The sequence below is a fragment of the Diplotaxodon limnothrissa genome, linkage group LG12 (assembly GCF_057381915.1).
Source record: "Diplotaxodon limnothrissa isolate DT_005_m linkage group LG12, D_limnothrissa_male_GT1.1, whole genome shotgun sequence".
Taxonomy (NCBI): Eukaryota; Metazoa; Chordata; class Actinopteri; order Cichliformes; family Cichlidae; genus Diplotaxodon; species Diplotaxodon limnothrissa.
Window position 1 is genome coordinate 7,159,985 of NC_140607.1, and position 15,673 is coordinate 7,175,657.

The 15,673-nt window shown below is 40.3% G+C and overlaps 1 protein-coding gene across 1 annotated transcript; it reads left to right on the forward strand.

Annotated features, from left to right (window-relative positions):
• Nucleotides 1-1,245: 1,245 nt before the first annotated feature.
• Nucleotides 1,246-13,982, forward strand: susd1 (sushi domain containing 1). Its single transcript, XM_085367867.1, has 18 exons — nt 1,246-1,519; nt 1,651-1,794; nt 5,404-5,559; nt 5,673-5,825; nt 6,772-6,951; nt 7,875-8,054; nt 8,172-8,351; nt 8,904-9,083; nt 9,168-9,347; nt 9,505-10,017; nt 10,252-10,416; nt 12,422-12,516; nt 12,594-12,780; nt 12,938-13,031; nt 13,139-13,394; nt 13,474-13,513; nt 13,625-13,718; nt 13,869-13,982. Exons 1-18 carry the CDS (start codon nt 1,465-1,467, stop codon nt 13,885-13,887), a joined length of 2,871 nt encoding a protein of 956 aa, XP_085223993.1. The 5' UTR covers nt 1,246-1,464; the 3' UTR covers nt 13,888-13,982.
• Nucleotides 13,983-15,673: the final 1,691 nt, after the last annotated feature.

Sequence of the window (15,673 nt, forward strand, 5' to 3'; positions counted from 1 at the left end):
CCAAAAAGTTTCCTATTGACACTTACCAGCCAGTGGACACTCTTTCAATGATGAGGATGTACACATCCTGAATGGGGAGGAAAGCTGGTTTGAGCACGAAGTCATGAGGCCATTTACGTGAAAAGGGAAAGACCATCTCTGAATCGAGGAGGGGGCCTAAAGGTACATCTTTTACCATCTTACAATGCTGTGATTAAAGCCATTCCCCAACTCTCTGTGAATGGTACTTCTGGCCACTGATCAATGGTTGTTGATCATTCGTCATGAGAATTTGCATATTAATGATCAAGGAACTGACCTCACAGCCCATTGTTCATTCAGTGGGCTGGTTTCAGTCACTGTAGAAATCTACTGTTTATAAGTTTGGGGAAACCTGCAGTCAGCTGAGACTGAAGAAGTCACTTGGATGAGTGACGAAACGTTTCTCCCACTGAAAACTCTACGTCCAGATGAACAGAATCAACCTTTTGGGGAAAATGTGAAATGTTTGAGGAGAAAATTATATAAACTGTGTATTTAAACAATCATGTACTATTGGATTGTAAGTTTATTCAGTTTTTTATTCATTTATTTTTTATTTTCTCTCTTTTCCACGTGATGTTACTCATTTGTTCAAAGGGGTCACTTCCTTGATGTTTGACTAAACTAATGGTTTTGTGATTACCCAGACCTGATGTGTGCTCACACAAACACACAGTTTTCACTTTGATCTTTAGTTTGGACAAAAATGTCTAAAACTGGCCCGTGAATATATAAACACACACACACAGACACACAGAGCCACAGCTATGAAGAGTTTAGCTTACTAATTTGAGTGACAGAAAACCCCAGTTAGGACCCTGCTGGGCAGAGAGATAGGAGCTCATCAGACTTATCTCCCCCTCCCACATCACCCACTGCAGACCCCTAGTTTCAACATAAATACAAAAACTTAAAACACCGCTTATATATTTATGGAGTCTAATCTAAGTGAGCCATCACTTAGCATCGGGTAAACTGCACTTAACCTTCATGAATCCATAAGAGCTGTGTCAGTGGTTAACACCAAACTGGTGTAATGAGGAGTTTAATATGCACAAAACTAACTGTTACAAAGTGACACCATGTTTTTTAAGAGGAAATTCAGCAGGTTTATGGGGCCAAATATAGCTGTTATCAGCTCCCACAGCTGAGTGGGCAGTCCACTGTGAGTAGTGAACGTATCATCTGCAGATGCGAGTAGTAACTGAACATGCCAGACGATGACAGCTAAAACCACAAAACTGCTAGAGGACCATTGAGAAAGGAGTTTCTTTCCCAGGGTGACCTCAGCTCACCCACTCACAATTCTGGTTATCAAATGCGCTCAGCTTAATAATGGTGCACAAGAAGGAAGTACATAAATAAAAAAAAAAAAAATAGAAAAAACGAAGATGAGGACGAAGAGGTTTTGTGTCGGGTGAAGTCCACGGGGAGACTGGAAGGATGGATGAAGGAACCAAAAGCATGATTGTGTTCTTTCTGCTCTTCGTTTTTTCAGGTGAGAATCCTGGTGACGTTTTTCTCCCCACAATTCTGATTTTATAATTACAACGTATGATATATATGACATAATGAACAACTTTAAGTATCAACATGATAATTGGAGAAGAGTCCTCTCTATCCTCTCAGGTAAGCCAGCAGAGGGTCAGAGTCTGTTGGATGTGTGCTCAACCTGTCATGCTAATGCCACGTGTGACGACAAGTCAGATGGCTCGGGCAAAGTTTGTAACTGCAAGTACGGCTTTGTTGGAAATGGAAGAACCTTCTGTCAAGGTAGGAAAAAAATAAATATCTGTACTGCTGCTCCAGTTAATATATTAAAAATTAATCAAGTAACTTTATGTAATGTAAAAGAGGCTGCTCATAGGGATAAACCCACAGCGAATCAGCATCCACTTGTACAGTTTTCCAAGACTCCAAACAGCTCTTTAACGACTTTATGCTAACTATTTTGGTTTCATCAAATTTATCGTTTTTTACCGCCAACATCAGGATCATTTCTAGCAACAGCAGTGATCTGTTAGCACTCTGCTGCTGCACAGCAATCAAACAGTATGTAACCAAACAGCCCACAGACTAAAACATTACACGTATCTACCTGTTGTACAGTTTTCACACGAACATCTCCACTGTCAGCATCTTGGCAGCAAAATGAGGGATGTGAGGAGAAGAGGCGGTCTGATTGACAAAGTGTTAGCCAAAGTTTTATATCACAGGCAATCATTTTAAAACAGAGTATGACCACAATTAACAAAGTAGATGCCATTTTTATTCCATATGACCCCAAACTAGTTTTTACAGAGTTTAACGTGTTTATAGAGGTCACATCAGAAAGACTTCAATAGGTCTGGAAGTTACATGAGTTAAGGCAAAGTTTCATTGGCTTTATTTTCCTAGCCTGAAGCTATAACCATGTTTTATGCTGGCTATGCCACAGGCGAGGTTAATAAGCTGGTGAGCATGATGGAGTATTTAGCAGCTCACAAGCTACAAATATAGCTCCAAATGTTGCTTTGCTCAGTATGTTAACAACCCCTTGCTTCCTGACACTTGAAGGTATATCTTATTATAGTTTCTATCCAAGAGGCCAAAACTAGACAGAGTCTAATCCATACTCACAGCTTTATGAGGTTGTACCTGTATGGACTATTCTTGGGTAATGGTGATTTGAGCTAAATGCTAATCTGAACTGGCTAATACTCGCAGTGATCCTAATTTAGCACGTTAGCATCATATTACATTTGATTATTAGCAAAAAAAACACAAAATGCTGCTAATGCTGAGGGGTATGGAAATGGTTTAGTTACTATCCAAGAGGCCAAACCTAGACACAGCTAAATCCATACTCACAGCTCTATGAGGTTGTACCTATATGGGTTGTTCTTGGGTAAAGGTGATTTGAGCTAAATGCTAATTAGAAGTGACTAATACTCGCAGTGATGTTAATTTAGCATGTTAGCATCATATTACATTTAATAATTAGCAAAAACACAAAATGCAACTAATGCTGAGGGGTATGGAAATGGTTTAGCAAGTTTAATAAAGGCGTGAATAAGTAAGAAGTATAAAAATAATAATTACAGAGTTGTATTAATACATACCACTAAAAGGAATGAGTATTCGGGCCAGATTAAAAAACCAATTTTTTAAAAAATAGATTAAAGTCCAAATACTATTTTGAGAAAAAAGTTGAAATGTGGAGTCATATGAACTTGGAAGAGTTGGCCGGATATTGTACAAAAAATAAACTGGCTGGCAGTGGACAGATACAAGGAAACTGATGGTTACACCCTCATGCAATAAAGAGGATTTATGTTGTATCAGACAACCTGATCTTCTGATACAGCCTGCATCCTCTTTGCTCCACAGAGGTGTAACCACTGATATCCTCACATCTGTCCATTGCAGCTATTTCCTTTTGCACAGATGCAGTAAGATTCCAAGATTGTTTTTCCTTCTGAACAGATGTAGTTTTCTGCACCATCTCTTAAAAATCCAGAAGTACAGTGGGGCAAAAAAGTATTTAGTCAGCCACTGATTGTGCAAGTTCCCCCACTTAAAATGATGACAGAGGTCAGTAATTTGCACCAGAGGTACACTTCAACTGTGAGAGACAGAATGTGAAAAAAAAATCCATGAATTCACATGGTAGGATTTGTAAAGAATTTATTCGTAAATTAGGGTGGAAAATAAGTATTTGGTCACCTCAAACAAGGAAAATCTCTGGCTCTCACAGACCTGTAACGTCTTCTGTAAGAAGCTTTTCTGTCCCCCACTCGTTACCTGTATGAATGGCACCTGTTTGAACTCATCATCTGTATAAAAGACACCTGTCCACAGCCTCAAACAGTCAGACTCCAAACTCCGCCATGGCCAAAACCAAAGAGCTTTCGAAGGACACCAGGAAAAGTATTGTAGACCTGCACCAGACTGGGAAGAGTGAATCTACAATAGGCAAGAAGCTTGGTGTGAAAAAATCAACTGTGGGAGCAATCATCAGAAAATGGAAGACATACAAGACCACTGATAATCTCCCTCGATCTGGGGCTCCACGCAAGATCTCATCCCGTGGGGTCAAAATGATCATGAGAACGGTGAGCAAAGATCCCAGAACCACACGGGGGGACCTGGTGAATGACCTGCAGAGAGCTGGGACCAAAGTAACAAAGGTCACCATCAGTAACACACTACAACGGCAGGGAATCAAATCCCGCAGTGCCAGACGTGTTCCGCTGCTGAAGCCAGTGCATGTCCAGGCCCGTCTGAAGTTTGCCAGAGAGCACATGGATGATACAGCAGAGGATTGGGAGAATGTCATGTGGTCAGATGAAACCAAAGTAGAACTTTTTGGTATAAACTCAACTCGTCGTGTTTGGAGGAAGAAGAATACTGAGTTGCATCCCAAGAACACCATACCTACTGTGAAGCATGGGGGTGGAAACATCATGCTATGGGGCTGTTTTTCTGCCAAGGGGACAGGACGACTGATCCGTGTTAAGGACAGAATGAATGGGGCCATGTATCGTGAGATTTTGAGCCAAAACCTCCTTCCATCAGTGAGAACTTTGAAGATGAAACGAGGCTGGGTCTTCCAACATGACAATGATCCAAAACACACCGCCCGGGCAACAAAGGAGTGGCTCCGTAAGAAGCATTTGAAAGTCCTGGAGTGGCCTAGCCAGTCTCCAGACCTCAACCCCATAGAAAATCTGTGGCGGGAGTTGAAAGTCCGTGTTGCTCGGCGACAGCCCCAAAACATCACTGCTCTCGAGAAGATCTGCATGGAGGAATGGGCCAAAATACCAGCTACTGTGTGTGCAAACCTGGTAAAGACCTATAGTAAACGTTTGAGCTCTGTTATTGCCAACAAAGGTTATGTTACAAAGTAGTGAGTTGTATTTTTGTTATTGACCAAATACTTATTTTCCACCCTGATTTACGAATAAATTCTTTACAAATCCTACCATGTGGATTCATGGATTTTTTTTTCACATTCTGTCTCTCACAGTTGAAGTGTACCTCTGGTGCAAATTACTGACCTCTGTCATCATTTTAGGTGGGGGAACTTGCACAATCGGTGGCTGACTAAATACTTTTTTGCCCCACTGTATTTTGTAGAGGGTCAATGCTAATTTCATTAGGGAGATTTGAAACAACAACTTATTTATTAAAATACTTAAAAAAAAAAATTCTTTTTTAGTTTATTCTTTTAAAAAGTATATATTTTAACCATAATATTCTATCATGCAGTTACTTATCTCACATTATTTGGGTTTATGAAAATGTCTATAAACTCTAATGGTAATTATTCCCATGGACCTTTTCCACACCTTTGACTTGCAGAAAAAAAATTCTTATTGATCGTTTTCTTTGTTTCTCCAGACAAAGATGAGTGTCAGATAGGATCCAGTAAGATCTGTGGCCAGCACACCACTTGTCACAACACTTTTGGCAGCTACTACTGTACTTGTCTGGCCGGCTACAGCCCTTCTAACAACATGGCTGTTTTCATCCCAAATGATGGCACCCACTGCCAGGGTGAGTTTGCGCTGTACCCAGGGTTTTTTAAGCAACACCTATGATATTAGAAATACATTATTAAATGAGCAAATTTTAAGCCACATGTTCATCATCTCTCTTTGGCTGTGCAGACATTGATGAGTGCGGGATCACAGGGCAGTGTGGAGAGGGAGCTCAATGCAGGAATCTTGAGGGCAGCTTTGACTGCAGCTGCCAGGTTGGATACAAAATCCACAATGGAGTAGAACCCTTTAACCCACTGAGAGACAAAGCTTCCTGCAAAGGTGCGCTCATATGTATTTATAGGACATTTTGTCACTCATCTAGAGTTCTGGTGTAATGTCAAAAATATATGGCTCTCGGTTTGGCTCTGCCACACTACTATCTGGTTACTATTATAATGAAGGCCAATGTGAAGGTTCTCAGTCATCCAGGTCATGGTAGTCTAAGGTGCTTGGACAGAAAAGTGTCTGGACTTCTTTAAGTTTCTTGAAGACATTTCATCTCATCCAAGAAGCTTCTTCAGTTCTAAGAGCAATTGGTGGAGACTCCCAGATTTTTAAGCCCTTTTGGGAGTGTCCCAAAGAGGGCCCAGGGCCCCTAATCACACAAGCCAAGGTGTGAAAATGGGTGTGGGTCACAATCAGCCAAGGTTTCCAGTGAACCCATTGTGAAACCTAACCCCACCCTGTCATGTGATTTATTGAGAACAAATGACCCAGGATGTGAGTGGGCGTTAAGTCGTCTGAGAAGGGATCTCACAACTGGATTATAGATGGCAGACAGTTGGTGTTGTAAGCCCCGCCCTCTGTTCAAAGATGGTTGTTCACAGTGGACATAGATGGCTTCTTTCACTCCTCTTTCAAACCATCTGTCTTCTCTGTCCAAAATGTGAACACTGACATCCTCGAAAGAGTGACCTCTGACCTTTAGATGCAAACGTACAGCTGAGTCTTGACCTGTCGAGGTTGCTCTATGTTGTGCCATGCGTTTATGAAGTTGCTGGCCCAAGGTGTTTGGAAATGTTGTAGGTGTTGTGAGGTAAGATGCCTGAAGAAGCCTCTCAGATGAGAGATGAAACATCGTCAGGACACTTAAAGAAGTCCAGACGCTTTTCTTACCAAGCTCCTTAGACAATGACAGTCAATCTTGAATTAAATCCATGCAACCAGTTGCTGTAAAGAAAAGCTGGATGTAAACCTAAGTTGTGTATAATCTTGTCCTGCTCAGTTGTTAACTGTGGCCCACCTGCACTACTGGAGGACACGGTGCTAGTGCCAGTCACAGGAACTACGTACAGCAGCGTGGCCACATTCATCTGCGATGAAGGCTTTGTGTGGAGGAGGGGAGACAACAGCTCTGTGTGTGGTGCTGAGGGTCTGTGGAGCAAACCTGACATGGTCTGTGAAGGTAATGAAACTCTTTGGTGCTTGTAGCTGTTGTGATGTTCGGCTCTGCTTAACATTATGTGTTTTAAAATGCATTCACTGATATTTTCATGCTAACACTGGAGACAACACTGTGAATCTCAAGGTGATTATCTGCCAAATTTTTACTTATTCAGAGGATTTCAGGATCATTAAGCTCATTACTCTTTTGTTTGGGTCACTTTTGATGAGGTACCCATTTAAAAATACATCATTAAAGGTCCTTATTGTACATTTGTCTGTTTAAAAATATGTTAACCCTCTCAGAATTAACAATGACTTTTTACAGATGTGAAGAAACAAGCGCAATAATTTTATTTCCACAGCATCTATGAAATGTGCGAGATATGAACTGAAGCTGAACGAGAGCCGCACGTGATACCAATTGGTACCACAAGATACATTTGAATGTAACCTTTATTTTCCAGGCTAGTCATTCAAGGGACACAAAAGCAAAGCCTGATGAGGAAATCGAGAGATTAGAAACAGCAGCACATATCAGAAAATATCTGAACACATCCACTGGTGAAATGCTGCCCCCTGGTGCTGAAAGTTTTGTTAAATTCCATAAACAGAAATGACTAAAACCTTAAAGTCATGTGTCACATTGGAGAGTGTATTAATGCTGATTTTCTTCCTAATATGCTTATAAACCTAAAAAATGTTTAGTTTAGGTTTTTTTTGCTGAAACAAGTTACTCTAATACTTGTTAAGAGTATTAATGCATTATTTTTACTAATGTAAAAACTTGCTTAATAATAATAATAATAATATTTGCATGTTTTTTCCAACATCCAGAGAGTTTTAGCCAGTGACAGGATTGTTTATGAAATGGATCAGTTTGAGTTGTTGGAGATTTTCAGGTGAAAACATTTTCACGCAGCATGTCACTACTTTGGCTCCCAGAGGTTGACTGTGGTTCTCCACCTGCCGTCCCTCACTCACGCTTGCTGTGGAATAAAAGCACAAGGATGGGCACTGAGGTGGTTTATCAGTGTAACTCTGGATATCATAATGTTGGAAAGGGAAATGTCTCCATCTGCACTGCAGCTGGACAGTGGGCGGGTCCATCTGTGCTCTGCCGAGGTACTGTCACTGTACTTTCATGCTGATGAGGACTATTTCTAATCGAAAATGATTGACTGACCGAATTAATCTGAATCCTTTGTGTTACGTTGTTGTGGTGATTGTCGTTCCTTGTAGAGATCTTGTGTGGAAATCCTCCTGTAATTGAATTCACTGGGCAGGTGTGGAGTTATAACTCCACCCCTGGCAGCACTGTGCTCTATTTCTGTAAAGACGGCTTTTATAACAAAGGAGGAAATAATGTATCCACCTGTCAGGAAAATGGTCAGTGGACATCCCCAACTTTGTCATGCCAAGGTAATCAAACAATGGATTGTTTTCTAATGAAAAAAAAAAACAGCATTAAATTATTAAATTCAATTCAATTTTATATAGCGCCGAAAAAACAACTGTCACCTCAAGGCACTTTATATTAACCACTTGGTGACAGTGGGAAAGAAAACCCCTCTTTCAACCAGGCTAAGAGGAGGAAGACGGGAAAACATCATAAGGACTTTTGAAAAAAAACAAATAAATAAATAAAGGTTTAATGTAGAGATTTAATGAGATAATTCAAGATTAAAGAGATTTTTTAAAGGTGGCACTCAGTAACTGCATTTCGTTGCCCTGTACCTGTGCATGTGCAATGACAATAAAGTTGAATTCTATTCTATTCTAAATTGTCAATTTTAAAAAGTCACTTGATTTTAAGACCCGGTCGGTCCCCTTTGATTATACCTGTTTCTCTTGCTATGACAAACTAAACTATATTGTTCAATATCTTATTGTGAAGTAAATTAAAATGTCTTGTGCTTTCAGTTGTTTTTATAATCCTCCATAACTCCCCTTGTGTATCATTTCCCGTCATAGAGATATTATGTGGGAATCCTCCAAATCTGCCTCACACTGGACAAGTGTGGAAAGGTAGCTCCACCCCAGGAAGCACTGTAATTTACTACTGTAAAAAAGAATTTTATCACAGTGACGGAAACAATGTTTCAGTGTGCACAATTAATGGTTACTGGACAAAACCAGATATCTCATGCAAAGGTAACATCTTTCTTCTGGCGCTCTCGAGACACAAATAACTGTTTATTTTCTTCTGTTAAATGATAGATTTTTTTTCATCTGTAGAAGTTGACTGTGGCAAGCCCCCACTCATCCCTAATTCAGTCATGCACTGGGATAAAATTTCCACTGTGGGCTCAAAGGTTATTTATCAGTGTAAACCTGGATATCTCAGTGCTGGAACAGGGAATGTATCTGTTTGTAGTGCCAGTGGAAAATGGGATGGAGCACCGATCCTTTGTCAAGGTGACATTTAGCTATAAACTTGTGTGTTAATTACTGTAAAGTCATTTTAAACCACTGTGCAGTTTAACCATACACAATTCAAAACTCATTGAAGCATTGCTGACAACATACATCTAGCTATTATCACCCACAATGACCAGCTTTCTTTTTGTTGTAGAAATCAACTGTTGGGAGCCTGTTTTAAAACCCAATGCTAAAATGTTATGGGATGGCACATCACGCATTGGTAGTGTGGTTTATTACCAGTGTGCAGAGGGATATTACACCAGGAGCCTGAGAAACTACTCAGTATGTGGAGAAAACGGACTATGGGAGGATATTGATCTGTGGTGTGAAGGTGCAGATTATTACGTAATGCATGTTCAGGGGCTGTTGTTGTCGTTGTTATGGAAAAAAGGCATGTTTGATGGAGGATTGGACAGTGTGTCTGTCTTGTTGCATTTCTTTATAGCCCACAGTCTGTGCTCATTCATGTCTGTGTGTCAGACAGAAATAAGCTGTGGTCCCCCAGTAGCCCTCCCCCACGCTAACCTCCTGTGGGGCCACAACAGCACACCGGGCAGCACTGTGCTGTATGAGTGTATGGAAGGATTTTACCAGGAGAGTGGGAATAATATGTCAACATGTTCACTATCAGGAGAGTGGGGGGAAGTATCTATAAAGTGCAAAGGTAGAGTAACGATCTCTCTGTATCTGTTCAGCAGTGGGAGCATGATTATTTCTGATTATTAGCATGCTGTTTATGTGTTTGCATGCTTATTAATTTGTTTGTCCCTGCATGCTCTGTGGGTCTTAATATTTTTCTTTATTTCTAGGATTTTGGTTTCCTTTAGGTGCATGCTGAAAAAACAATGAATAGCACTATTTCTGAGTCATTAAACAATTCACTCTTGCTATTTTCCAGCTAAATGTGGCCCAGCTCCTTTTCTTGCCAACTCAGAGGTCGTGTGGCATAATAGAAGTGTTGTGATCCACCGCTGCGTGGCAGGATATCACAGCTGGAGGGGAAGCAATGTCTCTGTGTGCGGGAGCTCCGGGGAGTGGCAGAAAGCTACTCTGAGATGCATAGGTAAGTGTCAGCATACAGTTAAAGCCACAGTTCTCATTGTTTCATTACAGTCATCTGGAGGAGATTCCAATTGTTTAACTTGTATTTAGTAGCTTTTCAGTGCATCTTTCATTATGGCCCAAAGAGATTCTGATGCAAGTTAACAAGGCTGAAAAGCCCCCAAAAAGGAAAACCTTTCATAATACCCAGATCAACAACCGGTATTGGTAAAACAGATTACTGGCCTTCAGAATACTCAGTATTCTTAAAAGAAAGGACTGTGCTGGCCAAAAGGCCTGAAAGACTGCAGAAGACAACTAAAGTGGCTGACTGCATAATTTTCATTACATCTAGCCAACATAAGAACATTCTTGATGAGGTAGGTGAATGATTGTTAAAGTCTGCAACCAAGAAATTCTTTCATGGATGGAAATATAGTGTGTTTACAACAAGGTGCAAACCACTGGTTACACTCAAGAACAAGAAGGCCAGATTAGTCCTTGTCTGAAAAAACAAACTAGAGGTTGATCGGTTCTGGCAAAGATTCTTTTGATGCAAGAAAGAGATTAAATTGTACCATAATGATGGCAAGAGAAAAGAAGGGAAGAGAATGAAAGGAACTGCTCATGTTCCAAAGCACAGCACACCATCTGTTAAACACGACAGAGCCAATGCTTTAGCATGGGATGGCTGCCAGTGGAATCAGGTCTTTAGTGTATGATTGATGACATGACTGTTGATAAAAGTAGCAGGATGAATTCTAAAGTGTACAAGGCGCTACTCTCTACTCAGATTCAGCCACATGCTGCACAACAGACTGGATCGTGCTTCACAGTACATGTGGATAATGATCTAAAGCGTAGCTTTATGTTGCAAAGAAATGGGATATTCTTCAGTGGCCAAGTAAATCAGCTGATCTCAGTCCAATGGAGCATGGTTTTTATTAACTGAAGACAGAACTGATGGAAGAGTGCAGTATAATTGTCATACGCTTTGTGGATTGTTGCTTTTTACAGAATCAAAGACAGGAGGCAGAGAGAAAACTCAGTGTAAGCTTTGATTTTGATTTCCCAGGTGTTAAACAAAGTTCAGAGTCCACAGAGCAGTTTACAGAAAACTAGGAATCCATAGATCAGGAAATACTAAGAATTCCAAACACAAGCAAACTCAGCACTAGATGATCCACAGTTAGAGGGATGACTTGACAAAGGACAAGGAGAAGCTGAAACAATAAATACAAGAGTTGGTGGGGGAAAGGAAACACAGCTGAAAATAATGGTAAATGGTAAATGGCCTGTATTTATATAGCGCTTTACTAGTCCCTAAGGACCCCAAAGCGCTTTACATATCCAGTCATCCACCCGTTCACACACACATTCACACACTGGTGATGGCAAGCTACATTGTAGCCACAGCCACCCTGGGGCGCACTGACAGAGGCGAGGCTGCCGGACACTGGCGCCACCGGGCCCTCTGACCACCACCAGTAGGCAACGGGTGAAGTGTCTTGCCCAAGGACACAACGACCGAGACTGTCCAAGCCGGGGCTCGAACCAGTAACCTTCCGATTACAAGGCGACCTCCCAACTCTTGAGCCACGATCGCCCCCCTAAAATAATGATGGAAGATGAGAAAAGGGAAGTAAAATAAAACAGGAAGTAATTACTCAGAGACAAAAGACTAACATAATACGACACAATAGAAAGAATAAGAAAATAAGTGACTGTGCCAAATAACCCTAAAGCAGAATATTAATGAAATAATCATTAACCAAAACAAATAATTGAGGCTCAGGATACTAAGAAATGTGATCATCAACCACAATCAAACTAAGAACCAAATGGAACATTAAATAATAAACAAGAATTACATCCACAAATTAAACACTGGTTCTGAAACCCAGGACCATAACAATAATAATACAGTACAACAACTGCATGACTGTCCATGACCAGCCTGTAGTGGGTAAATACTGTGGTTGACATGTTCATTATATCCCACAAAATGCTTTTTTTTTCATCCACAGAAATCAAACCACCTATCAATCACCTGCTTATTTTTAATGAAAGCTGCCTGCAGTGGAAAGCAGAAAAGTACGAGGAGGACACAGAGGTTTACAAGGTCAGATAAAACATCACCTACCTTCTTTAGCAACCAGGACTTTTCTCTATATGACACATTTGGTTTAAACTTTCTAGGTGACTTACACTGGATCCAGGGACTACCAGAGATCCTTTTATGACAAAAGGAAGAGATTTCTGAGCTCCAAAGCAGACCAGCTGAAGCTCTGCCTTGGCTTGCTTCCAGTCACAAACTATAGCATCACCATCACTGCAACATCTGCCAAGTTCACAGCCTCTGTCACCACAAACACCAGTCTACCAGGTAGCAATTTAACCTCAACTCTGCTGTAGTCTGATAAAATTATTTCCAATCAATGTACCAAATATATTTCATAAATAAATAAAAGTATTGTGCATTTTATTCTCTTTGGTCCCTTTATACTAAGCAAAATACTTTATAATATGATCTTAATCAATAGTACCTCCAGGACCAGTTGTCTACTACAGGGAATTTGACACTCCTCTACCAACGTTGAGTCTGCGCAGATCACCCAACACACTGGACTTAATAAGGTATCAGCATGGCAAGGGGAAAGATATCTGATATCTCTGAATCCTTTCCAAACAAAATCATGAAATGTTGCATGTTAGAGTTAATTTTTTTGTCTTTTTTCTCCCAGTTTGTACCAAGTGTTTGTGCTTCCTGTAGAGGGGTTTATGATGTTTAACTGTTCCTCTCCTGCAATCGCGCCGCCTTTGAGCACACTTAAGTCACCAGCGGAGTACATCACTGCTCAGTTTGAAGTCCATCGTGTTGGAACAGAGATGAATCTTACTATAGGAGATGGGCTGCTCTATGGTGGCTTTTATAATGCACCACTGGAGAGTGGCAAGAACTATTATATCATTTTACGGGCTGTCAGTCAGTGGAAATCGGTGAGTGCAGCTATTCTATGGTTAAAAAGTAATGACTGAATATGTTCGACGGACTTTAGCTGCATGTCTTCTCTCGTAGGCCTTAAAAAGTTCCTGTGTCCTGTGGGCTAAAGTAACAGGTAATGCACTGTGAAGCAGTCAGCAAGATCATTTTATCCACCATTATGACACTCTCAATTTACCCCAGTTTCCAAAGTGTCACTTAGTCACAGAGACTTTCTTCATTCCAGCTACATCGTACGCTCTGAGGGTTTCATCGCTGTCTGCTGTAGCTACCATAGGGCTGGTTGCCGTGGTTATTTGGGGAGGCTACAGTATCCACTGGTATGGAAGATGGCACACACTTCATTACATTTCATTTTCACACTATTAACATAATTTCATGTCTAAGTAGACACACTGATCCATCAGTATATTAGTATAATGATCTATAGTCATAGTTATAGCGTAACGTCCCTCTGTCCTTGTTTCCAGGTGTTTCAAGAAGACATGATGCTCCTGAGTGCTGACGTGCTCTAATACTGTCCTGAGTTTCTAGCAGTACATTTTGTAAATAGTTATTATTTTATATTAAATATTATCACCATATTAAACTTATTAAAATCATTTTTTGACACAGACTCACATTGTGATTATTGGGTGTGCAGAGGTCCTCTCTTCTGTTCCAGGATCTCAGGGTCAGTTTATGATACTAAAGTCCTTTAAGAAGCAAGTCTTTCCTGTCTGCAGAGCACATTAAAATGTGTCAGAGCACTCATCAGGACACAGAAAGTGTGTGAGCAGAATGTCTCTCAACTTCTGGAAGACTATGTCCGGGTCAATGGTGTGATGAAGAAGAGACTTGGCTTCCACACGTTGACCTGTTGTTTGCTGGTCATCAGTGAAACCAAACATCCTTGGTGATGTGGGCCCTCTTAGTTCTACTCTGTTTTGTGATGCAGTCGTGGTTTTGGATTAACGTTGCACAGTTTTGACACACCACTCAAGAAATGCTCTGAATGTCATAGAAATGCTCGTAGAGAAAGAAAGAAAGTGCAGACAATGTAAAGTGTATATAAATATATATATACCCCTCACACTTTGAAAGTCTTATCTCACACTACAGCTGCAGTGCAAACTCACATATCCCTTTTTGGAGTAAAGATCCTTCAAAGATGGGAAGAGTGACACGATTCCAAGTGCATGAAACTCCTTTGTCGCTTTAGTTAGAGTTCTCCTGCAAAAGCAGAAGTGTTGTTTGTGATGAGATTCTTACCAGTTTGAAAAATGAATGGAATAAACATCATGCCTCTTACCCTTCCTTTTCATGCATGTGAGCTACAATGATCTTCACCATTAATCGCCTGGTGGAATCTTTCAAACTCCCAGTTTATTCATACTCATGGATGACAGTCACCCCTGCTGGTTTGGAAGTTGGAATCTGCGCCACTGTCTAAATAAATTTGATACAAACCACAAAACAACTGACAAAAAAAGGAGACAATTTTAACCCAAGCAACTATTTGTTTTCCTCTAATCTGTTTTATCTTCGTGTTTAAGCTTTTTCAAGTAATGGTCACTAAAGAGCCAAGTGTGAGCCTATTAAGTAATGTATCAGAATCAGAATACTTTATTGATCCCTAGGGGAAATTATTTTGGTTACAGTGCTCCAGTTCAAACAGTAACAAAGACAGACAGTACAAAAAGTAAGGAATAGCACAATACATACAATATATACATGCATATATATATATATATATATACATATAAGTTACTTATTGATAAATAGCTGAATAAGAAAGAGCATGTGCAAAAAGGGTGTAGCTATTGCAGTAAGTGTAAGTGCAATATGTATGTATCTACATTTCTTGCATGTATGCTGTCCAATAGAGGCTGAACCATTTGACATCCAGCATCGCTTGTGTCACTGCTCTGAATGCTGGTGGTTGACACAGACAATGTATCTGTTAGACTTGGAGAGGAGGGCTCTTCCAGATGTTGCTGCAGGACAGTCAAATATGAGGATCACAAATAAAAATATTAGAATATAAGGCATATACAATCAAAAATCAACCAAAACAAAACTACCATTTATGAAACTTTTTGTCTAAAAAGTTTACTTTTTGGACTACACCATTATGAATGATCCCATAGTCCATTTCTATCTCAAAAATCCTATTCATCATCCTAGTCCATATTTTTTTGTGCATGTCATTATTGATCACTAAAGAGTTATGACGTATCATACATTATAACTGTCATAGACACATATTGCTTCCCAAGTCATTTGACAGGGGTCC